The sequence below is a fragment of the Bos grunniens genome, chromosome 14 (genome assembly GCF_055505025.1).
Source record: "Bos grunniens cultivar Pamir isolate PY7600 chromosome 14, Bosgru_T2T1.0, whole genome shotgun sequence".
Taxonomy (NCBI): domain Eukaryota; kingdom Metazoa; phylum Chordata; class Mammalia; order Artiodactyla; family Bovidae; genus Bos; species Bos grunniens.
In genome coordinates, this window is record NC_141178.1 from 27,489,726 (window position 1) to 27,514,134 (window position 24,409).

At 46.0% G+C, this 24,409-nt stretch overlaps 1 protein-coding gene across 22 annotated transcripts in view; it reads right to left on the bottom strand.

Moving 5' to 3' along the window:
• Nucleotides 1-6,814: 6,814 nt before the first annotated feature.
• Nucleotides 6,815-24,409, bottom strand: part of SYBU (syntabulin) — an 88,225-nt gene continuing 70,630 nt past the window's right edge. For 20 of the 22 annotated variants that reach the window (XM_086335369.1, XM_086335375.1, XM_086335368.1 and 17 more), the window contains 4 exons: nucleotides 22,086-22,188; nucleotides 13,046-13,249; nucleotides 10,723-10,872; nucleotides 6,815-8,690 (listed from right to left, as the gene is read on the bottom strand). In XM_086335369.1, the coding sequence (XP_086191495.1) occupies nucleotides 7,574-8,690; nucleotides 10,723-10,872; nucleotides 13,046-13,249; nucleotides 22,086-22,188 (1,574 nt within the window). In that variant the 3' untranslated portion in view covers nucleotides 6,815-7,573. Of the gene's footprint in view, nucleotides 8,691-10,722; nucleotides 10,873-13,045; nucleotides 13,250-22,085; nucleotides 22,189-22,341; nucleotides 22,848-24,409 lie in introns of those variants that run through there. The other 2 variants (XM_086335381.1, XM_086335379.1) reach the window with 2 other exon arrangements.

The following is a 24,409-nucleotide window of genomic DNA, read 5'->3' on the forward strand; positions in this document are numbered from 1 at the left end:
TGGACACTGCTAATCACAAGCTGGAGTGTTACAGAGAAACTCTAGCCGAAAAGTCGGTGGTCACCCAAGTCAATCTCCGCCTTTCCCATCAGGGAACTTCATGGCTGTTTAAAGGACTTTGCCTATTTACTGCTCTGATCACATCCATTTTGAGAGCTTCTCAGAGTTCTCCAGCTGCTGTAGAGATGTAGCAGTATTAAAGTGCCTGCAGTTGCAAATCTTTTAAATGGTGGTGGTGGTATTAAGGATTAACCGAGACAGTGTTCAGTACAGTGCCTGATGCACACATAACAGGTGCTCAGCAATGGTAGGTGTTGTGGGCTCCTAGACACACTTCTTTACAAGTCCCTGCGCACTCTTCCTCCTCGTGGGATCCTGTGCACACCTCCCATACATTACACCACCCATTGATGTTGCAGCCCTTTCCCTGAGCAGAGTGGGGAAACTTGACTGATCTTAACTAAGTTCATTTTTACACACCTTTAAGTTGAACTATAATAAGAGGAAAGATTTACTTGGTGCTCGGCACCACCTAAGAATTTTAACTATCAATGAATGACTCCTCATAATCCAGGGAGGTGAACATTATCCCCACTACACGTGTAAGGAAACTAAAGCTTGGAAAGGCATTGTGTGCCAGCTTAATTTAAAAGAAATCAGTAAGCTTTGGGAGCAGGTTTTTTAGTGGTTAGGTCAACATTCTAAGTGGACTGTGATTTCCAAAGCCTCTCTTCTCTTGGTGAAATTATGAGCTGCCAAAGAGTGAGCTTTTAGGAATTCCTCTCTAGTTCTTAAATGGCGCTAGTGGCAAGAACCTGCCTGCCAATGCAGGAGGTGTAAGAGACGCGGATTCTATCCCTAGGTCGGGAAGATTCCTTGGAGGAAGGCATGGCAACCCACTCCAGTAATCTTGCCTGGAAAATCCCATGGATAGAGGAGCCTGGCAAGCTACAGTCCATGGGGCCGCAAAGAGTCGTACATGACTGAGACACAGCACTGCACAGCACAGTGTGAAAATTAGTAAGACTGCTTTCATTTTGCATTTTCTCCATACAACCAAGTCAGAAATAACATGCTGGTTCAGAAAAATTAAACGTCAGTTTAAAATGCCAGCACCTATTGTTTACTGTAGAAAGTGAGGCTACCAAACCACTTCAAACTCTGTTAGCTATTTGATTGCAAGAAAGGAGAGGAAGGATCTCATTCACCATCAAATTAGAGAAATACTGCTGTTGTTAATGGCTTTCATATTCTAGTCTATTAAAGCTATGGTCTAGCAAAATTTTAACTTTTCAGTTATTCAAATAGCTTTGATCAGAAGTGATAACTTTCAAGGAACAAGAGCGAAAATATCTCTGAAGGTGAGTCAGGTAGGATTGGCACAGGGAGGAATTCTGTGACCATGAGGAGAAAAGTTCTGATACCTGCCTTTAATAGCATTCAGTAGGGGAGCCTAGGCTTCTCTGGTGGCTCAGATGGTAAAGAATATGCCTGCAATGCGGGAGACCTGAGTTCCATCCCTGGGTGGGGAAGGTCCCCTGGAGAAGGGAAAGGCAACTCACTCTAGTATTCTCGCCTGGAGAATTCCATGGACAGAGCAGCCTGGAGGATTATAGTCCGTGGGACCGCAAACAGTCAGACGTGACTGAGTGACTAACACACACAGACACAAGGGAGCCTGGACTGTGGGTTTTACATCATCATTTCACATCCATAATCCCAGATGCCTCCATGGCCTCTGTAGATGGAATGAGAGATCCTCTTCCCAGCCAAATCAACAGAAAGTGGCCAACGAAGTTCTGTGAGAAATGGTTAGAAAACATCTCCATCAAGCAGAAAACATTTCCATTAAGCATTCAATTGTTTAGGACAGTAGAGGATAGAGTCCTTCAGCATTATCCAGAGTACTTACTCTTCCAACGAACTGAGAGTTACCACCAGGAGCTCTTACATGAACCGGCAGTTTTCAAAGAACTGGTATATGGTGAACTGACTTTCAAACCGTTCTCAGAGGTGACCCTGGAACCACTGCCGGAGATGAGAGAGAGGCAGATGGGAGGTCTCCAGGCCTGGTGTGCTGTTCCCAGATCTGCACTTTTGTGTGTTCAGTGTATTAGGTTTTTTAATGTTGAAAAATTATTTTGACAGAGACGTGCCGTGCCTTTTACAGAACTTAAACACTGCTGAAATATTCCAGTATTTTAACACAAACTCTTTTGAGTAGCATTTAAACCTTTTTTTAATTTTAAAATTCTTTGAAATCATTGTATAACGATTAGTTACCACAATCACTGTGACTGAGGGAGAATCTGGTCAAAGCGGAGCCTGCCTTCCTGTGGTTTAAAAATAACTACCTGACTTACTTCACTCTGTAAAGTAGGATCTGGGTTCGTTGTAAAGCAATTATCCTCCAGGGAAGGGCAGGGAAACTACCTGATAGAAACTTGTATTCTATTTGGATTTCTAATTGATTTCTCAGGACCATTGGGCGTTTGTTGACATTCTTTCAAGACTTGATTTCTGTAAACTGCTGTTTTTAATGGCCCAAGTTACTGCTTCATTGTACACATTTTGCCTGGCAAGACTGGGAGTAAGTGAATTTTGTAAAAGAGCTCACTGAGCCAAAATGGAAGTCAGAAACCACCCCAAAACTTTTAAAATGAAAAATCCTCAAAAGAAAAAACGTATCAGACCCAACCACGACTAAGGCAGAGCCTAAGACAAACACAAATCACAGACTTCCTTTTTCTTCTGCCACAAATGCCAGAAACGCCTGGCATCTGAGTGTATTGCATTTTTTTTTTCTCCTTTCTGAACAGCTCAACTTGGAAAGGTCAGCCTATCCCTTTGGGAAAAATCTTTTCTTGTAAATTGGAATGTTTGCACACAAAACTGTAGGAAATGTTTAACATTTGCTTTGATGGGACAGCAGTTTGTTCAATAGAGTAGAATTGTTCTCCTTTTTCCATTTTCCTGTCTGTTTGTACATCACAGGCACCCAAATTGTGGAAAGCAACTTTGAGGCGCTTCTTTCTATGGGGTCAGATGATCCTGTCCACAAAACCAGCCAACGCCTTGGACTTCCGAAACGCAGGCTGTGTTCCCTCTTTTATTTACTCCGAGGGACTCATTTGTAAGAGACTTTGTTCTGAATAAAAGCAGTAATTTTCCACAGACTATACATAGTGAAACCCTGGAAAAGGAGGAGGAGGAAGGAAATGGGGAGAAAAAGAAAAGTGGGATAACCGCTCTAAGCTCTCCTGTTTTACCTTTGCACAAATTTGTTTCCATGTGTATAACACATGTTGTACAGTGTCCAGTGTTTCAATGAATTAACTTTCTGTGAGTCTTCTGGTTTATGTTTTAAAAAGATACAGGTCATTAAGACAACAAAGCAAGTTGCTGTTTGTGATCAGCTGCCTCCAGTGTGATGATCAGCATAAACGTTTGTGGTTCATGGATAAAGCTCCTTCACCAGAACCCATCTTGCCATCCATCTTGAACTGATGAAGAACAGTGCTGATTTTATGTGGTTCTATTCGTTTCTGTAGCAACACATGGATACCAAAAGCACACTTGTAATTTTTCTTAAAAATGCTTAACTTGGCAATGACAAAAAATAAACAACACAGGGAGGGATTGTAAGGAAGATGGCCAGATCTAGGTGTTGGTCTGGGCTGGACAGCAGGAAGGGACCTGAGTCAGCATGGTTCATTATTTTGGGAGGCTTCCGATTACTCACTTCCAGAAACAGCTTCCCTTTCATTTCTGCCAAGTCCCTCTGCTACTGAGTGTGTGCAGTGTGAGAACCCACATGTATCCCTGAGGCGTATGTGTGTCCCACGGAAGAAGAGGACTATCCAAGACAACCCACTTCTCTCCATGGCTCCATCTTATCCCTCTCACTTCCCAAGGACTTCCCTCCTTCAATTAATTTTTTCTCTCCTAGGTCATCAGTTTCTTTCTTCATTGGCTCAGTCACAAAAGTGTACAAACATTATTTCTTCTCGGTATTGAAAAAAATAAATCCTTGCAACTCATATCCCCTTATAATTATTACCCACAGCCTGCCTCTTCTTCATAGTAAAACTTCAAAATAAGTTAGCTGCACACATTGATTCTTTCTCTCTTCCACTCACTCTCCAACCTACTCCCATCTAGCTTCAATTCCCATTTTTGCAATAAAATGATCTCCACAGTCACTAAGATTTTGTTGTCAAAGCCAGTGGACACCTATCTCTTCTCATGCAACTCAGCTTCTAATAGGACTTCAACACAGTTGACCATTCTCTGCTCTTGGCTTTTGGGATCCTGCCTCCACCAAGTTTTCCTCCTGCCTTTGGGCTGCCTCTCTCCAGATGTTTTGTTGGTTATTCATCCTCTAACTCTGTCTAGATGTGGAAGCACCATAGGACTCAGTTCCCAACCTTCTCCTCTTTACACCCTCCCTGGATGATTTCATCCATCCCATGGTTTGACATAGTGTGTGAATGCTGAAGAATCCTGGTCCTGATGACTCCTGTGATTTTCACATTCATACACACCATTACTCTCTTGACATCTCAAATTCATTGTTTTAAACTCATTTCTCTTGGACTTTTCCATTCTCAGTAAATGACACCGCTATTGAGCCAGATGCTCAAGTCAAACACTGTGAGACATCCTTAGTTTCTCTTCCTTAAACCCTACCTCATCTCTTCCCCATATTCCACCAATCAGCAAATCACATCAGTTTTCTTTTCAAGATATATCTTTAATTGTTCAACTTCATCTTTATATCCACTTCTACCTCCAAATTGTCATCATCACTCATTCGGACTATCACAATGGTCTTCCTGCTGTCACTCCTGCTCCTGTACATCCTGCACAAAGCAGACAGAGTTTATAAAAAAGAAGAAAAACCAGATTGTATCATTGCCCTGTATAAAGTCTGTTAATATTTCTCACTGCTCTGGGAATAAATTCAAACCAACCCTCCCACAGTTTGCATGGCCCCATATGAACTAGCTTGTCCTCCCCTTCTCAACCACCTCCTTCCCCTCACTCTGCTTTAGACACACTGGCCTCCTTGATGTCCCTCTAACATATCCAGCCCTTTTCTGCCTCAGAAACTTTGCCTCTGTTCTTTCTGCAACATTTTACCTCCCATATCTTCACTGATTGGCTCTCTTTCATCTGTTAACACTAACATTGTTGGCATTTCTTCAGATATGTGTTCCTTGCCTTTACCCCCAAATCTCTTGTTCAAAACATCTTATTTCCTTGGAAGCACTTACCATTATTCAGAGTTAACTTGTTCATCCGATGGCATGTTCTGTGTCTTTCACAGATAGAATGTAAGCTCCCTGAGGGCAGAATCCTTGCCTGTCCCCTTCATTATTGGTAACAGACCTAGCAAGGTGTCTAGGATGAGAGCACCCAATAAGTATTTGTTTGATGAATTCATTCAACAGCTCTGATTAGAACTCCCTATTATGTGCCACCTACCGTTCTAAGCTCTTGACATTTATCTGTGAATAAAACAGAACACAGATCCCTAATATTTTAGTGGGGCAGATGGGCACTAACTAAGACATAGTCAGCAAAAATATAGTATGTCCGAGGGCATGGCAACCCACTCCAGTATTCTTGCCTGGAGAATCCCATGGACGGAGGAGCCTGGTGGGCTACAGTCCATGGGGTTGCAAAGAGTTGGACGTGACTGAAGCGACTTAGCACACAAAGCTGATTAGGTGCTGTGGAAGAATTGTTTCTGGGGAAAACTTAGGATATTCTCCAGTCTCTTCCCTTTGTGTGCAAAGTGGAAAAGGCATGTGCTTTGCACACTTGAAACCTTGGCTTCTACAGATGAATGATGACACTCTGAGCAATTTACCTCTTTTAAGGCTCAGCTCCTTTAACTGTAAAATAGAATAATACCCACTTCTCCAGGCTGGTGTAAAGAACAAATGAAATAATACAGATTTGATACTATCTCATCCCTTCCAGTCACCCACCCTCACCCTATCACTCCAAGGGCAGGAGCCAAATGGTGCAGTATTTCCTCCCTCTCTGAACCCCTAGCATGCTTTCAAACAAAATCAACCCAAATTCCTGAAAACACTCAGTGTATTTAAATAAGTACAGGGTTGGCCAAAAGTTCGATTGGTTTCTTCTGTTACATCTTATGAAAAAACATGAACAACTTTGTGGCCAACCCAACATGGGGACAAACAAGTGTACGGATAACCGCAGAGCAAACAATCAAAGCTACTTTTACTCAGAAATAATGCTTCGTAAACATTTTTTCAATTGTAGTCTCTATTTATTTCTATTTTTGGCTGTGCTGGGTCTTCATGGCTTCATACACTTTTCTCCGGTTGTGGCGAGCAGGGGCTACTCTACAGTTGCGCTGCAGTACTTGGGCTTCTCCTTGCAGCGGCTTCTCTTGTTGCAGAGCATGGGACTCTAGGGCTCTCGAGCTTTGGTAGTTATGGGGCTTGGGCTCAGTAGTTGCAGTTTCCAGGCTCTAGAGTACAGGCCCAATAGTTGTGGCACACGGACTTAGCTGCATGTGGGATCTTCCCAGGTCAGGGATCGAACCTGTGTCTCCTGCATTGGCAGGTAGATTCTTTACCACTGAGCCACCAGGGAAGCCCAGAAAATAATGCATTTTAAAAGATAGAGTGGGAAGTCCTCGCCTTTATTGAACAATTATTTTTCCCTCTTTATCATGTAATTCCATTTTTACAGTTTCTACTTTTAAAGATGGAAGGGTGTGCCATCCATATAGTCTTTCTTATCATATGCAGAAGTAAAATCACAGAGATAGTTATTTTATAGGAGGATAGAACATTTATTTCAATGGAAACACTAATCTTTATTTTCATCATGCTTTAGTGTGTGGTTACAAACAATTTTCAACAAAACACTATATATAATAAGCAAAAAATAAGTTAATACAATGTAAACCTTACATACAGTTTCATCAATTACCAGGTTTAGGAACACACAAGCCATTTCAGACTCTGGAGCTACATTTAGTTTTAAAAAAACTGCAAACACTCAAACCTTATCAACCCCAATTAAGACACTAAAGAGCTATTCAAGACTTCTTCCAACCCATTACACAAATACATTTTTATTTTTGGTTACAGTCCCCTGCTATGCACAAGACCATTGGAATGCTGTTAACAATTACACATTTTTGAAAAACGGGACAAAGCAAAGCAAGGAGATAACATGCCAGCCTTACAGAAGCTGTCTTGAAAGTGCAAACTCTGCATTTTCTCTTCCTGAACCACTAGGATAATAAGCAGGGGTACCTTGGACGACAAGGGCAGGGTCACGAACATGCTTTCTCTATCACACCGGTGGGACATTGACTGGAACCAGGTCTCCATGCCTTTGAAGATACCTCCGGTTTTCAACAGGGAACAGGCTTTCAACTAAATATAGTGCAAATCAAATACCGAGGAGCAAAGAACGACAGAACCAGACCCGCCACCGGTCGACCCCGCGGCTTCTCCACCGGGCACCGTGCTGCACGGGGTGGGGGCAGGCGGGCCCACCCCACCAAAGCCACATCGTCTCTTTAGGTTTTGATGTGCTCGGTGGTGCGGCGGAGCGAGTGCAGGGCCACCACGCAGCAGCCCCGTAGCAGGGCCCCGATGTTGTACAGGGGATCCGTGCCCCCCCTCTGAGTACTGAACGCCCACAGCACGGTGGGGACCACGGGGGCCCCCACGGCCAGCAGATCCACCAGGAAGCTGCGGCTCCAGTAGCGCCCGGCGATGCCCCCTGCGCGGGCCAGTGGGCCCGGGCCGTCCAGCCTCACCTCCTCCTCCTCCGCCGCCGCCTCCGAGCCCGCAAAATCCAGCTCTCTCATGAGGCGGTTCCCACGAGCCTCGGGACCCGCCGCGGGGGACGGGGTCTCCACGGGAGACAAAAGGATAGCCGAGTTTGGATTCCGGGGAGTTAAATCGACCACGAAGGTGGAGATGGGCTCTGGGAAGCTTTCGGTCGAGTCGTCCCCGGACTCCTCGTCGGGGGTCGCGGCGCTGGAGGAGGGCCAGGGGTCCTGCAGCCGGAGCACGTGCCGGAGGAGCTCGGAGAAGGCCGGGCTGTAGGGCACCACGTCGGTCTGCACCGCCCGCTCCGCCACCGCGCGGCGCCCTCCGCGGCCCACCGCCGCCGCCTCGCCGCCCAGCGCCACGACCTCGGCTCCTGGCAGCTCCGGCTCCGGGATGGCGCCTGTCACCAGCTCCTCCAACACATCCTCGCCGGGGGCCGCGCCGTCTGCCCCCAGCAGCTCGCTGTCGGCCCCTTCTTCCGTGGCCGGCTCCTCCGGGGACAGAGCATCCTCCGTCGGCCCCAAGGCCGCGCCGAGGGCCAAGCCCTTCTCCGGGGACTCACAGGGGAAGTCGAGGCACAGCTCGTCCCTCAGCAAGCCGCTGTGCGCCATCTCCATGCTCTGGAGGAGCGACTCCAGCTTCTTGTTCTGAATGTTGATGTCCACAAAATATTTCTGAATGCCTTTGTCTTTATCGGCCAGGCTGCTCCGCATCGTTTCGATGACCTGTTTGAGTTGCTTGATCTCCTTCCGGGCCTCCTTGAGGGCCAGCTGGGCCTCCACCCGGTGGCACTCTTCCTCAATCCAGTCCTCGCGCATTCGGGCCAGCTGGGACTTCAGCTCCACGATCTCACTCTCCCTAGAGCCGGAAGACAAGGGCGACTCAGAAAGAAAAAAGGTCAACTCGGACACCCGCCTGGAGCCCATGCTCTCCCACCGGAAACGTGCAGGTTATGTAACTTTCTATTTTTTTTTTTTCTTTCTTTTGAAGGTATTAGCTCTGAACTGCCCCCCTTTTAATTGTAAAATAGCTAAAATAATAACAGTTACTAGAATCAGAAAAAAAATTTTGCTGTGATTGTTTTTCTCTCCTTTTTCATAGTGTCCACTCTATGTCTGACATGGCACTAAGTACTTTTCAAGCATCCTGCTTAGTCGCTCAGTCGTGTCTGACTCTTTGTGACCCCCATAGACTGTAGCCCGCCAGGCTCCTCTGTCCATGGGGATTCTCCAGGCAAGAATACTGGAGTGGGTTGCCATGCCCTCCTCCAGAACTTCCCAATCCAGGGATTGAACCAGGTCTCCCGCATTGCAGGCATATTCTTTATATTCTTTACAGTGGTCTGAGCCATCTTTCAAGCATTATCCTCTGCTTAATACAGACAGTTTTATTGCACTTTGCCTTATCATGCTTTGTAGATACTATGTCTTTTACAAATTGAAGGTTTGTGGCAACCCTGCTTTGTCAGACACTGATTAGCATTTTTTAGCAATTAAGGTATTTTTAAATTAAGGTTTGTACATTTTTTTAGGTATAATGCTATTGTACACTTAATAGACTCCAGTGTAGTAAAACAACTTTTATACATGCTAAGAAGTGACAAATTTCATATAAATCACTTTATTGCAATTTGCTTTATTGCAGTGGTCTGGAACCAAACCTGCAATATCTCTGAGGCAATCCTGTACTTAATACTGGAAATGATTTTATTAGAACACATTAGAGTCTCTTAGCCTGCTTTAATCTCCATAGCCTACTCTTTCATATGTCCACAAAACAATTTGGGAAAGGAAAGTCCATATCACTTTTAATTATGTGTCAAAGGCAGAAGACAGACTGATAAACTTTAGCATTGCAAAACAGTTCTGATCATATTCCAATGATAAAAAAACTTTTTTAAATCATAAAAAGTTACATGTTTCAAGGACTTTATGAAATGTTGATAATTCTACCTCTTCTCAGGCTAGATGACATTAGATCCATCCTACACTGAAGGGAATGGTTAGCTTCTTCACAGGACAATATTTCTAGATATTTGTAAAAAAAAAATGTTTCCTTACATATAATTTCTTCCTAGTCAATGTAAATGTATGTACTCATTCTCTCAGTGACTAGGACAAGACCACATAGTCAGGATACTGACATATTTGAACAGATGTTGTACATATTGCTTCTTTAAGTTTAGGCTTCACTATTCTCTAGTTTCACTGCCTTTCCACACCTCCCTCCTAGAGATTCAAACCATCCCAGAGATTCCTCAAAACATAAACCAAGACTTCCAGAAAGTATGATCTGACTCATGTCACCATCAACCCTGGTCAGAGCTCTCAGAAAAACTACCAAGCAAAAATCTGGCCTGTCCCAATACGTCAAAGGTCTTTTCTCTCTGAGATAAGATCTCTTAAGCTTGGGCTGTTGTTTTTCTTTTTTTTTAATTACCATAACACTTGGCGAAGAATAATGAACCTTTTCCTTCAGCACAGAAATAGCTTGCAGGAATCACAATGCACATGGCCATCCACTCTCTGACACATATAAACAGGGCTTCATAGGGGCCAGCTGTGTGTGACCCAGTCTACTGGAAGTACGGCATTGTTCCTGCAAGTGTTCTGTCCTTTAAAAATAGCTCTGCACACACCCAGCTCTTCACGTCAAAGCTAGACACACCCAGAAAAAGCAGAGGGTCCCTTCAAACCCAGGAGGGTTCCCTGAACTCCTAAGAGTCAAATCACTCAGGATTATCAAATGACTCTTCTGAGAGACTGAGTTAAGAAATCCGACAAAAATTAAATGAAGTAATTTTTCTTCTGTTCTACAGCGTGGGTTCACATTTCACTTTATGGAAAAAGAAAGCGTTCTAAATCACAGCGTGCAAGGAATGCGACTTCACCTCTCATGCAGTCGGCGCTCGGACTCCTTGAGCTTGGTCTTCAGGTGTCTCACCGTAACCTCTTTCTGCTGCAGAGGGGTCAAGTACTGCTCTGGATTTGGGGGTTTGACACCATGATTTTCACCACAGGACATGTACCTTCCAGACCGCCTGAAACAATCCAAGTAAATGAAATATTACTTTTTCTATAAAAAAGGAAAGTTAAGGCACAGCTAAAACAGCTTGAGAAGAAACGGCAGCTGTGTGCTGGGATCTTAAAGTCCAACAGTGAGTGGCCTCACTTTGATCCCTGGGTTGGGAACATCCCCTGGAGAAGGGATAGGCTACCCACTGGAGTCTCCTTGGGCTTCCCTGCTGGTTCAGACGATAAAGAATCCGCCTACATTGTGGGAGAGACCTGGGTTCAATCCCTGGGTTGGGAAAATCCCCTGGAGAAGGGAACAGTATTTTTGCCTGGAAAATTCCATGGACAGAGGAGCCTGGCAGGCTACAGTCCTTGGGTTCGCAGAGTCAGACATGACTGAGCGACTTTCACTTCTCTTCACTTCAGAAGGGGGACAGTCATCCACCTGCCACTCTTAGGACTACACATAACTGGGAAGATTGAGGGCGGAGCTTTGTCAAGGGGGTGGGGCCAGGAGAGGGAGATTTTCTGTGGCTTAGGGACGATCTCCTGTAAAATAACGCACAACTGTCCAGAGACCCACCTGTCAGTTCAGAGTAGGAGGCTGTTATGTTAAAGGACAATGAGTGGGGGCAGGAAGGGAGCGAGATGACCTCGCTTCCACACAATGTGCCACTTGCCTAAAGATCTTGATTGTTGTTGGTTGAATTCAGATTGTTCTGATATCAGTCCCTGACGTGAGTGTGCTGATTTGGTGTAAAGTTTCCTTCTTTTGAAGGGAAAAGAGCTGGTCTACTCGCACCAGATAGGGTTTGTAAGACAGGTGTCCAGCGCTCTGTGAAGCTTCCTTCACTGGAGTCCTGGCCCCTGTCAGGCCTGGCCGAGAGCGGGGCATCCCTCCTGCTCTAAGAAAGCTGACTGTGAGACCCGGATGCCCGGGAAGAGGAAGATGGAAGGAGGAGGGCTGGCAGCTTCTTCCCCAATTCAGGACCTGGGCCAAGCCGCCGCATCCGCCCTGCTGGCCCTGAGCCTGCGCTCCATCCAAGATGGCCCGTGCCCAGCATCCAGTTCCCAACTGGCCTGCTAGGGCCCATCTGGATGTGCAGTTCCTTTTTTCTGCAACCTCGTGCCTTCCAGGGACTAATTCATTCCTTTCTTGACCTTCAGATCTCATTTCAATTTCGCTTTTTCAGAGAGGCCTCCTTTGACCCCTCCAAATGGATCCTGTGTCCACTTTTTTTTTTTTGATGCAGGCCATTTTAAAAGTCGCTATTGAATTTATTACAGTATTGCTTCTGTTTTTATGTTTTGGCTGCGAGGCATGTGGGATCCTAGCTCCCTGACCAGGGACTGACCCTGCACTCCCCTGCACTGGAAGGCGAAGTCTTTAACCACTGGACGGCCAGGGAATTCCCAGTTCCCAGCTTTTACACAGAATGACAGGTACTTGCAGAATAATCCTAATGCATTTCTGTCATTAGATGGCTACTGTTTTTCTTCTCCTCTGGGCATCAGCATGGGGACCTCTGTTGTTCATGGCTCTATTCCCAGTGCTTCACACAGCACTGGATACAGTGTGGTACTCAGTAAACATCTGGTGTTTGAATGAACCGGCAAACACACGAACGACTCTTCCCCATTCGGAGGGAAATGCGTAGGACCGTCCTACTGCTGCTGTGCCATTTCTCCTGCCCAGCCAGTAATTCCTGGGACTGCTGAGCCTTATTAGAAATTGTGGCTCCTGTCCTTTCTGCAGCAGCCCTTGAAGGATTGTTACTGAGTGCGGGAAAGTAAAGAGATGTGTCATATTGCAGGACAAGGCAGGGGATTGAGAGTTATATGCATGCATGCTCAGTCTCTCAGTCGTGTCTGACTCTGCGACCCCATGGACTGTAGTCCGCCAGGCTCCTCTGTCCTGGTGGATTCGCCAGGTAAGAATACTGGAGTGCCATGCCATGCCTTCCTCCAGGGGATCTTCCCAACCCAGGAATCAAACCTGACTCTCCTACTTGGCAGACAGAATTCTTTACCACTGAGCCACCAGGGAAGCCACTGCGAGTTTTATATACTTTTATATATATACGTATGTATAATTTATATATATATATATATATATAAAAATTTTTTTTTTTTTTTTAAAGAGAAGCTTACAAGTAGGACAAACTAAGAACCATGAGTCAGGAGATGGACGGCACTCACCTCATGACAGGGCTACAGTCACTTCCTTTGTAGGAGCCGGAGTTGCTGCTGCTCGGGGAAGAAGGCGCATAACTGGGGTGGATGTTAACGGGACTCAACTGGTTCCTGCAGAGCATGGCCAGAAGGTCCTTCTCCCGTGGGGAGGGTGGGCTGTTGGCAGACTTGTAGGACGAAGCTCCATTGCTCCGCCCGTGGGGACCTCGACTAGGAGAGAAGCATGAAGCATGTTAGAATCCCTGGGGCCGGGGATACCCAAGTGCAAACGTTCTATTCCTTCTTAAACCTAGTCACCACCGAGGAAATCCAACCTATAGGGTTGGAAAGGGTCAACCCTATAATGATTAGAGCAACGTGGCTTTATGAGCGCCTTCTTCCCACCTGCCCGATATTTTCTCTCCTGTGTTGTCAGCACTCTGCTGTTCTTTCAAATAGTTTCTGACCATAAAGCTTGTTTTGGATTAAAGCCTGCTAAGAACACAAACCATGTAAAAGGTTGCTTTGGTTTAGTTTTGTTCCAGAGGCTGTTTTAAAGACGTGGCGTCTATTTCAGTATACCTGTTTCTACTTTAAAATATTCAGGTTTTGCTCATGTTGGGTCAGAAAACTGGGGTGGATCATTTGGAGGATCAGGGAGAAGGAGTTTGCCCATAAGGAAGAAGGAAAAAACAGGACAGATAAATATAACCCACATAAATGCATCGTCTATAATTTTAACCACCTATATGTTTTCTTTTTCTTTCTGTTCCCAATGACTTGTCGTTCTTTCAGTTGCTGAGTTGTGTCCAACTCTTTTGGATGCTGTGGACTGAAGCCCACCAGGCTTCTCTGTCCATGGGATTTCCCAGCAAGAATACTAGAATGGGGTGCCATTTCCTCCTCCAGGGGATCTTCCCAGCCTAGGGATGGCACCCACATCTCCTGTATTGGCAGGTGGGTTCTTTACCACTGAGCCACCTGGGAAGCCCCCAATGACTTAGCAAAACCTTTATCATTTGACTGCTGAAATATTACCCCTTTTCTTTCCCTGCCTCTTGTCTGGCCCTCTCAGCAAGGAGGTTGTCCCTGCGGTAAAAGCAGCTTTTCCAATGCGCAATTTGAGTGTCATTGGCCTCCTCAAAGCCATTCAGCTTCCAGAATAAAATCCAGACTCCTTAATACAATACCCAAGGTCTGATCCCATCCCCACACCACCGCATTCAACCCATCCTCTCCCTGCCCCTCCTCCCCCCTTCCCCTGCATTCCAGACAATTTCATTTCCTGATGGTCCATGCTCTCCATCATCCTTTTAATTCTGAACTTATTTTCTCTGTCTAGAATGTTCTTCTGCTCCCTACCCTGAGCCTCTGGATACCTCCTACTTTGAGACGGATGGGAGCCTTCTCTGGACTCTTCTTTCTCTAGGCTGGTGTGGGTGCTGTCCCCTGGGGCTTCCCACCCCACTGTGCAGACTTCACCATGGAACTTATCACAGTGCTTTACCATGGCAGGCTTGTCTGTCCTTCCCACCAGACTAGGGCATCCTGAGGGCAGAAACATAGCTTGTGCTGTTACATCCCCACTACATCCTAGCACAGGTAGGTTCTCCCTAAATGACTGCTAAGTGAATAAACTGGGTTGAAATCCTGGCACTGCCACTTACTAGGAACTTAGCAAGTAAGCCACTTACTATTGGGGATATATGAAAACTTTCACAGAGGTGATGTGGAATTAAAGAATGCATGTTGAATACACTGGATAAGCTGTTAAGGGCAATTCAACTGCAAGGTACTATTTTTGGATAATCTTGTTTGAACTTCCCTGTTAATCTAGTTCCATAGATTTGACACTCCCTAAATGGTACCCCACTCCAGTACTCTTGCCTGGAAAATCCCATGGACAGAGGAGCCTGGTAGGCTGCAGTCCATGGGATCGCTAAAGAGTCAGACATGACTTAGCGACTTCACTTTCACTTTTCACTTTCATGCACTGGAGAAGGCAATGGCAACCCACTCCAGTGTTCTTGCCTGGGGAATCCCAGGGACGGGGGAGCCTGGTGGGCTGCCGTCTATGGGGTCGCACAGAGTCGGACACGACTGAAGCGACTTAGCAGCAACAGCAGCAGTGTAAGGAATGGATGTGAAAGTTTGACTATGAAGAAAGCTGAGTGCCGAAGAATTGATGCTTTTGAACTGTGGTGTTGGAGAAGGCTCTTGAGAGTCCCTTGGACTGCAAGGAGATCCAACCAGTCCATTCTAAAGGAGATCAGTCCTGAGTGTTCATTGGAAGGACTGATGCTAAAGCTGAAACTCCAGTACTTTGGCCACCTCATGCGAAGAGTTGACTCATTGGAAAAGACTGTGATGCTGGGAGGGATTGGGGGCAGGAGGAGAAGGGGACGACAGAGGATGAGATGGCTGGATGGCATCACGGACTCAATGGACGTGAGTCTGAGTGAACTCCGGGAGTTGGTGATGGACAGGGAGGCCCGGCGTGCTGCAGTTCACGGGGTGGCAAAGAGTTGGACACGACTGAGCGACTGAACTGAACTGAGTGTAAGGAATGGGGCTTCCCAGGTGGCACAGTGGTAAAGAATCTGCTTGCCAATGCAGGAGATGCAAGAGATGCCGGTCTGATCCCTGCGTCGGGAAGATCCCCTGAAGGAGGAAATGGCAACATGAATCCAGTATTCATGCCTGGAGAATTCCATGGACAGAGGAGCCTAGCGGGCTACAGTCCATGGGGCTGCAAAGAGTTGGACACGACTGAGTACACATACACACAAAACAGTGTAAGGAATGGGCTTTCTTGGTGGCTCAGTGGTAAAGAATCTGCCTGCCAATGCGGGAAATGTGAGTTTGACCCCTGGGTCAGAAAGATCCCTTGGAGAAGGAAATGGCAGCCTACTCCAGTATTCTTGCCTGGGAAATCCCATAGACAGAGGGGCCTGGTGGACTAGAGTCCATAGGGTTGCAAAGAGTCAGACACAGTGATTAAACAACAACAACAACGCAATGTAAGGAAGCATCTTAAGAATGTAGAAATTACTTAAATAGGATAGCACATCTATGTCAGGAATACATCTTGATGACATTGCTGCTGCTGCTGCTAAGTCGCTTCAGTCGTGTCTGACTCTGTGCGACCCCATAGACGGCAGCCCACCAAGCTCCCCCGTCCCTGGGATTCTCCAGGCAAGGACACTGGAGTGGGTTGCCATTTCCTTCTCCAATGCATGAAAGTGAAAAGTGAAAGTGAAGTTGCTCAGTCGTGTCCGACTCTTAGTGACCCCATGGACTGCAGCCTACCAGGGTCCTCTGTCCATGGGATTTTCCAGGCAAGAGTACTGGAGTGGGGTGCCATTGCCTTTTCCGTTGATGACATTACAAGGAAGTAAAAGGGAAAAGGTTACTTTTCACGCAGCAGGGCTGCTTTTTGACAGTCTCTCTTTGCAATTTTGATTGCAAGTGTATCCAACAGACACATCTCACTGAGAAACATGAGTGTCAGTATAAGTGTGTGTGCTTGGGTCTACTTGGCTCCAAAATTGCAATTACTTAAAATCTAATACAATTTGAACTAGTACTCAACCCAGTAAATCACATATAAATGAAACATCATGAAATTCTCAAGTTAAAAAGTTCTTTCCTTTTGAAATCATCCAAATGGACTCTGCCTCCTTTTTTTTGTGAAAGGGGACACTTTATATGGAACAGATGGGCTGATGGCTTTGTGACAAACCAACTTCAGCAACTCTGTGGTAGGGGCGGGGCAGGAAAGAACATGTTCTCTGGCTTGGGAGGTGCTTCTCTCTGCTTCACTTCTAAGTCTGGCACTGACTGGCCTGACTAGTTCTTCATGTGGCTATGAGACATGTGGAGGGTTAACCATTACAAGTTAGGAGAAAAAGTAAAGCCCTCAACCCCTCAACATGATCAACCCCTCATGTTTATCCAGGGAATTCTTCACCAAGAACCTTCTGCAACCCAAGCTCTGTTGTAAGGGCTTTATGAACATCGTTTCACTTAACTTTGACCATCAGGGCAATAAGATTTATGACAGTAAGACTGGTCAGATGATCATTTTCTTTTTACATTACATGAAGTATGGGAAGTACTAAAGTTATGAGCAATAAATGAAGCTCAGGGGGGAGGAAAGGGCTTTCCAGGTGGTGCTAGTGGTAAAGAACCCCCCTGCCAATGCATGAGATGAAAGAGACTCATGTTCTATCCCTAGGTTGGGAAGATTCCCTGGGGAGGGCATAGCAACTCACTCCAGTATGCTTGCCTGGAGAATCCCATGGACAGAAGAGCCTGGCAGGCTACACTCCAAGGGGTCACAAAGAGTTGGACTCAGCTGAAGCAACTTAGCACGCACCCAAGCAGGGAAAAAAAAAAAAAAAAACTGGTCCAAGAACTCACAACTCAACTGGGATTTAAATCCAGGTCTCTTAACTCTACAGATATGTCTCCATCTTTTCACAAATGGAGTATATTGTTTTGGGCTTGTAAACAGGTATACTAGCTACTGGCGAGGTATGTGGTTATTAACCTGAAGAATTCACCACCAACTTCTTTAGTTTGGTGCTTGCACTAAGATGTATGATTAGTGACATATACATTAAATGAAGTGAGGATTTTGTAAGAATTCCTCAGCTATACAAAATAAAGCAAAAACTCTTCAAGCTATCAAACACTACTCAAGTACAACTGAGTCTTGAAATATATTTCAGGAAATGAGTTACTAGGCTGTTTGTAAGAGCCAACTTGTAAAAAAGAAACTGCATGCTTTAAATGATCAGTTCTGTCCCTTACATTTAGTTTAGTTCAAACGCTAACTTATGTGGGTACAAACGTGGGAGAAACATCGTGGATGATGATAAAAAAAATTTCAGTGGAGAAGCAGGCTTCCATGCTGGTCAAGGCCGTGCAAAGGCAAATTGGACACTGCCTTCCTAGCCCTCCCCATGTGCTGGTCTGGTGGATACGACGAATGCAGTCCACACAGAGAGAGAATTCCGCTACGCTGAGCCCCTTCCTGCAAACCTGCACCAGTAACTGGAAATGAGAGAAACGGGGAGGTGAAGAAGGGATCCTCAGAAGGCACCCAGGGGAATCTCCCTTTGCCAGCCCTTGCCCTTTCCTTCAGGTAACATCCTCACCCTTGCCCTCACCGTCTTCATCATATTGTCACAGGCTGAACAATGTTGCCCTCCAATTCACAGGTGGAAGCTCTGACTCCCAGCACCTAAGAATGTGACTGTATTTGGAAACAGGGCTTTAAAAAGGGTATTTCTGTTTAAACAACGTGCTAGGGTGGGCCTCAATCCAGTATGACTAGTATGGTTATAGGAAGAGGGAACTTGGACACAGACACAGAGAAAAGAGCATGTGAGGAAAGAAGGACGAGATGGCCATCTCCAAGTCAAGGAGAGGGGGCGCCGCAAGAAGCCAGTCCTGCCAACACCTTGATCTTGGATTTCCAGCCTCCACAATAGTGCAAAGTGAATTTCTGCTGTTTAGAGCTCCCCAGTCTGTGTTTTTTTGTTATAACAGCCTGAGCAAACTGGTATGATAATCACCATCGCCACCACCAGCACCATCGGCCGCGGCAGCACCAGCATCTTGCCCACTCATTAGTATTATTTTTATCACTTCTGACTAAAAATAACCATCTAATGACTCTTTTCCTGAGTTCTGGGCACTGTGTTAAGGGGCTTCCCAGGTAGCTCTGGCTCCTGCCTGCCAATACAGGAGACATAAGAGACACAGGTTCAATCCCTGTGTCAAGAAGATCCCTTAGAGAAGGGCATGGCATCCCACTCCAGTGTTCTTTCCTGGAGAATCCCCATGGACAGAGGAGCCTGGTGGGCTAGTGCATAGGGTAGCAAAGATTTCTCAGTTTATTTAAATCAGGAAGGTGAATGCCATTATTACCCCATTTCCAGAAAAGGAAACTGAGGCTGGGCACTCTGGGTCTTTCTTGTACCTAATAAACGATAGATGCTCAAGTCAAACCCAGGTACATCTGACTCCAAATTCTTTTTTTTTTTTTCTTTTCACTTCTAGCTGCCTCTAGTCAGATTAGAGTTTTGGTTTAAGAAAGAGAATTTCTCAGAAAGACCAGGGAGTTGGCCTTTTCTAAGAGGAGGTCGTTTGTAAATCTTCCAGGTTTTGTTTGTGAAGTGTGAAAGAGTTGGTCCTTCAGTCGTGCGGCGACCCCATGGACTGCAGCCTGCCAGTCTCCTCTGTGGGCTGCCATTGCCTTTGTTTGTGAAATCACCTGTCAAAAATATTCTCTTCAGGACTTCCCTGGTGGTTGAGTGGCCGAGATGCCGCGATTCTAATGCAGGGGTGTGCTGCGTGCTAAGTCACTTCAGTTGTATCTGAATTTTTGCCACCCCATGGCCTGTAGCCTACCAGGCTCCTCTGACCATGGGATTCTCCAGGCAAGAATACGGAGTGGGTTGCCATGCTCTCCTCCAGGAGATCCTCACCCAGTGATGGCACCTGCTTCTTTTATGCCTCCTGCATTGGCAGGCGGGTTCTTTACCACTAGCACCAGCTGGGAAGCCCAAAAGGATCATAAGCTCTTTAAAAGTTTAGTGTGGATACCTGGAAAGATTGAAGGTGGGTGGAGAAGGGGACGACAGAGGATGAGATGGTTGGATGGCATCACTGACTCTATGGACATGAGTTTGAGTAAGCTCCAGAAGTTGGTGATGGACAGGGAGGCCTGGTGTGCTGCAGTCCATGGGGTCGCAAAGAGTCAGACACAACTGAGCAACTGAACTGAACTGAACTGAACCAGCCCATCCAGAGAAGCTATTCTCAAAACGTGGTCCTGTAGAACACACAGATTACGTGAAACACCCACACCATTCCATCCCAGAAATCCACTGATGGTGCTCTGTCTGTGCCTGGGTCAGATTTTTAACAAGTGAGCATAATGGACAGAACACTTGGCCTATTTCAATTTCCTGTCTATTAAGCGTATATCTGATTTGCACATAATTATATTAAGCTATTTTATGTTTAAAACATTAATTTTCCATCACTGAGGGAATTCATGGGTTCCAGACTAGAATATTTTCTCTAAGTCAGTCAGTATACCTGACATTACCTTGGAATTTAACGACAGACTCAAATCCCTTTGAAATGCTTATTAAAATTGGTTTGCTCTTCAGGCCATTTCTTTTTTCTTTTGCTTCTCTGTTCTTTGATGTCTTGCACCACGGGTATGTGCTAATTCCTTGAATGGGTGAGGTAAATGGCTTATTCTCAGAGCAAGCCACATCTGATCTGTACAGAGAATGTTTATAGTCTCATCCTGTGATCCCAGAGGAACTTTATTTCCAAAATACACGGTATTTGGAGATAGAACAATTGTTCTTCACTGCAGACTTCACTCTTTAGTTACAAGTTTGTCTGGCTTCAGCTTTGTTTTTAACAATAAAACTCTGCACTGTGGGCCTCAGATCCCTTTATAAATATTAGCCACATCTTCTGCTCACCCAAGAGAAGTGGGAAACATTTGCTTGCTCAGTCCTGGAAATGCAAGCAGTTAGAAACTAAACAGTTTTTGTCCAGAAAAGGGACCTTAAGAATCATGTGGTCCAACCTCCTTTTTACACATTCGGACACTGTGGTCCAGGACAGTCAAGGGACCCATCACCCCCGGTGTCACGTGACTCACTCCATCGCTTTGTTCAGGTCCCGGCCCAGAGCTAACCTCATCACACAGTCTCCCAGAACCAGCCTATCCAGAATATACCACACACTGTGGGTCTCTGTATCCTTATTCTGCACATTAAAAAAAATATATATTTATATTATTTACATGCATTCATTATCTTTCTCTCCTAGAACAAATATAGTTTTCCTAAGTTTTGTTTACTGCCATATCTCTAGAAACTGCCTCATAATGGATGCTCAATAAATTCTAATTGAATAAGTGAAGCTACAGATGGCAGCAGAGATCCTGGAGCTGACAATGTGTCCCTCCAAACGTGAACGGTGGCCCCCTTTTTCCTCATGGTCCTTCTCCCCCCCAGTCCAAACAGCACCGATCATGTGCTGATGTTTACTGTGCTTCAAACACAGCAAACACACTTTACTCAACTAACTAGTTTAACCCCAACTATAAACCCTACAGGGCTTCCCAGGTGGCTCAGCAGTAAAGAACCTGCTTGCCAAAGCAGGAGACGTGGGTTCAATACCTACGTTCAATCCCTAGGATCGGGAAGGTCCCCTGGAGAAGGAAATGGCAACCCACTCCAGTATTTTTGCCTGGGAAATCTCATGGGCAGAGGAGCCTGGCAGGCTCCAGTCCATGGGGTCACAAAAGAGTCAGACATGACTCAGCAACTAAAGAACAATAAATAAACCCTACAAGGTGGGTATGACTATTATCCTACTTTCCAGATGAGGACACTCCGGCATAGAGAAGCTGAACAACTTGCTGGGGGCCACAAGGCCTGGGGTTGGTGGTGCTGGCATTCTAACCAAGAGCCCACAGAGGTCACTATTCTGTTACACTTCTTCTTTTGGGGGGTGGGGGGCACCCCGACCTATGAACTTTATACTTTCTTCACCCCTTCCCCAAGTGAATATTGGGGGTGGCCCAGAGGGTCACCATGCTTCACACAAAAAGGAAGCTCAGCTAGAGGCAAGAAAAGGGTGAAGTCAGAGGCTTTACGGCCAAGAGGACAGATTCAAGAAGGCGGAGGCTGGGTGGGAAGTGGGGACGGGAAGACCTGATCCACAGGTGAGCACACGGGTGGGGGCCAGAGAAGCAGGGCTCCCCGAGCGCGGGACGGGATGAGGGGGGAGCCCCGCATGGGCACACGCGGGGCCAAGCACGAGACCACGGCAGGTAAGGCTGGGCAAAGTACCAACCGTGAATCACTGTAAAATGCCACCAACCCCAAACCCATTCACTGAAGAATCACAAAATGGAAATGGACAGCAGTAAAGCCAGGTGTCTAGGAAAACAGGTTAAAGACAGGTAAGACACCCGTGCATCGCGTCTCAATGAGGACAGAGCCGGAGCTGAAGGCGGGCCTACTTGCGTGAGAAAGAGGACCGCTTGCTCCCGGCGGCAGACATGGGGACCTCAGGAGCCGAGATGCTGCCGGTGCTGCTCGAGGAGCTGAAATCGGCTTCACTACCTGAAAAAACAAAGGCGGGGGAGAAGCATGAAGGACAGGAAACTCGAAACCCGAGAGCCCGCTGGCCGATGCCCTGCCCTCTGAGGTCCCCGGCTCCCGCGTTTGCACACGGACGCAGCACGTGGCGGGGTTCCAGCGCTCCCAGGCTCCCACCGTTTTCCTCAAAGCCGACGAGAGGAGGCGCAGGCATGAGGACGGCATCGCCTAAACACAGCCTGGAAGCACCGAGAGGCCGGTTTCCTAGATGCCCGGCTTCCCGCGGACGAGCCGCGGTCACCCGGTCCGGAGACAGCGCCCGCCGCTCCCTCCCGGTTCCCCGGGCGCGCCCGGAACATGAACGCGCCGACTCCAACGTTCGGCAGCATGAAAAGCATGCTTGTCAGCCCCAGAGCGGTTTTTCCAAGAGAGTTTATCTTTCGGCTTTGCAGTCGGCTAGCCATACTTGAATTTGGCACTTTCGGGTCTGGAGATAATCAACCGGTTCGAAATAGGAAAGCCTGCGCTCCAGATAACAGCTCCAAGCCCCGCTATCTGATCTTCCTCCACTTCTCTGACCGCAGCTGCAGCTTTTCTATGAAGAACACAACCTTAACAGAACAGCAGGAACTTAACATTTCCAGAGAGTTGTGAAAAAAGTTCACAGTGACCAGTGATGGAACATGGGAATGATCATTGAAATTTGAAACCGCAGTTTTTGGGGGTGGGTGGAGGGGTTGTTTATTAGTTTACAAAGATCACAGTACGTTTTAAGCACAGACTAGGGTTCAGCGTATAATTGAAAACATGCTGTGTGGTAGAATAATTAACATAAATTCATTTTTAACAAAACAAAGTTTTGAAATAGTAATAATGAAAACATTCCATGGATTGTCTGGAAGTTCAGGGGCATGGAAGAGGTAACAGGACAACAGGAAGAAAAGAGGATTTTTTTTTTTAAAGATGAAATTCCAAATGCTTTTGGAAAAATCAATTGAGGCACACAATTTTATTCGATCTTGTTTCTCAACTCCTGTGCCACAATTTGTGACTCTTCTGGCCTAGAATTCAGAACCAGATCACATTTCTGACTGAGCAAACTATGAATAATCTAAATCCCCTGAGTTTCTGATATGCAGTGACTAGTAATCATTATTATTTTGAATTTAATTTTATTTTTTAGGCTGCGTTGTGTGCATGTAGGAACTTAGTTCCCCAATCATGGTCAAACCCATGCCCCCAGCTTTGGATGCACAGAACTTTAATTACTGAAGTCCTGATGATCATGACTCTTTATTGAGAACCTACTAGGTTCCAGACTATTGTTCAAGATTCTTTCTATTCCTTGACCTATTAATCTTGACATCTTGTAAGGCAGATATTAATCTTGTCTTCTACTGTTGAGGAAACAAAAGCTGATTTATTTGCCTAAGGCTTGTGGGTGATGAATTCTGTCCAGGACCAAATCCCCATGCTACCCCTGTGATAACATGTCCCAAGAAGACTGTAAAAGAAGCGGGAGCTGGGGAGGTTCCTGAATAAACTACCATCTCCCTGACAGCCAAGATGAGCCACGAGGACAAGAGGTGGCCAGACTGGCCCACTGGTGAACAAATGCTCTTACTGATGGCATGTTTTGGTTTTGCTGAAGGGGGAAGCAAGTAACAGCAAGGCAAAGAGAAAGATCCCTTGTCTGGTTTCTAGGACCTCTCGGGAAGGTCAGCCTCTTCTGGAAAACAGATCAGGAAGGACCCCTTAGGGCAGATGACAGCTGCGAATCCCAGCTCCCAGCAGAATTCTGGGAGGATTACAGTAGCAATTTATCAGAACCAGGACTGGCTATTCCTTCTGGATTTGAGAGACTTTGTCTAATGATGTAATGAACTCTCAGAAGCTCCTTGAACTTAATTAGTTGCCTCTGAGTAATACGTTGGCTAAACTATAGTATTTCACAGTTTCAAGGACTCATGATTGGTAATGCTACCGAGGAACACAGTAGCCCTGACAGTCTACTCCAACTTTGTCTGCTAGCAAATTACCAGGTTGGTTATAAAATGATAAAGGTGGATGATTTTCAAAAATAGGTCCTGTGGTTGCAGCCATCAGGGGTAAGATATTATTTTCTGATGTAAAATTATTACTCTGAGACACCCAATTTTCATTCTTTAAAAGGTATGCAAAGACCCATCAATATAATTTGACAGCCTGCATAAAAATGGAAATTCTAGAACAGAAACAGATGTTT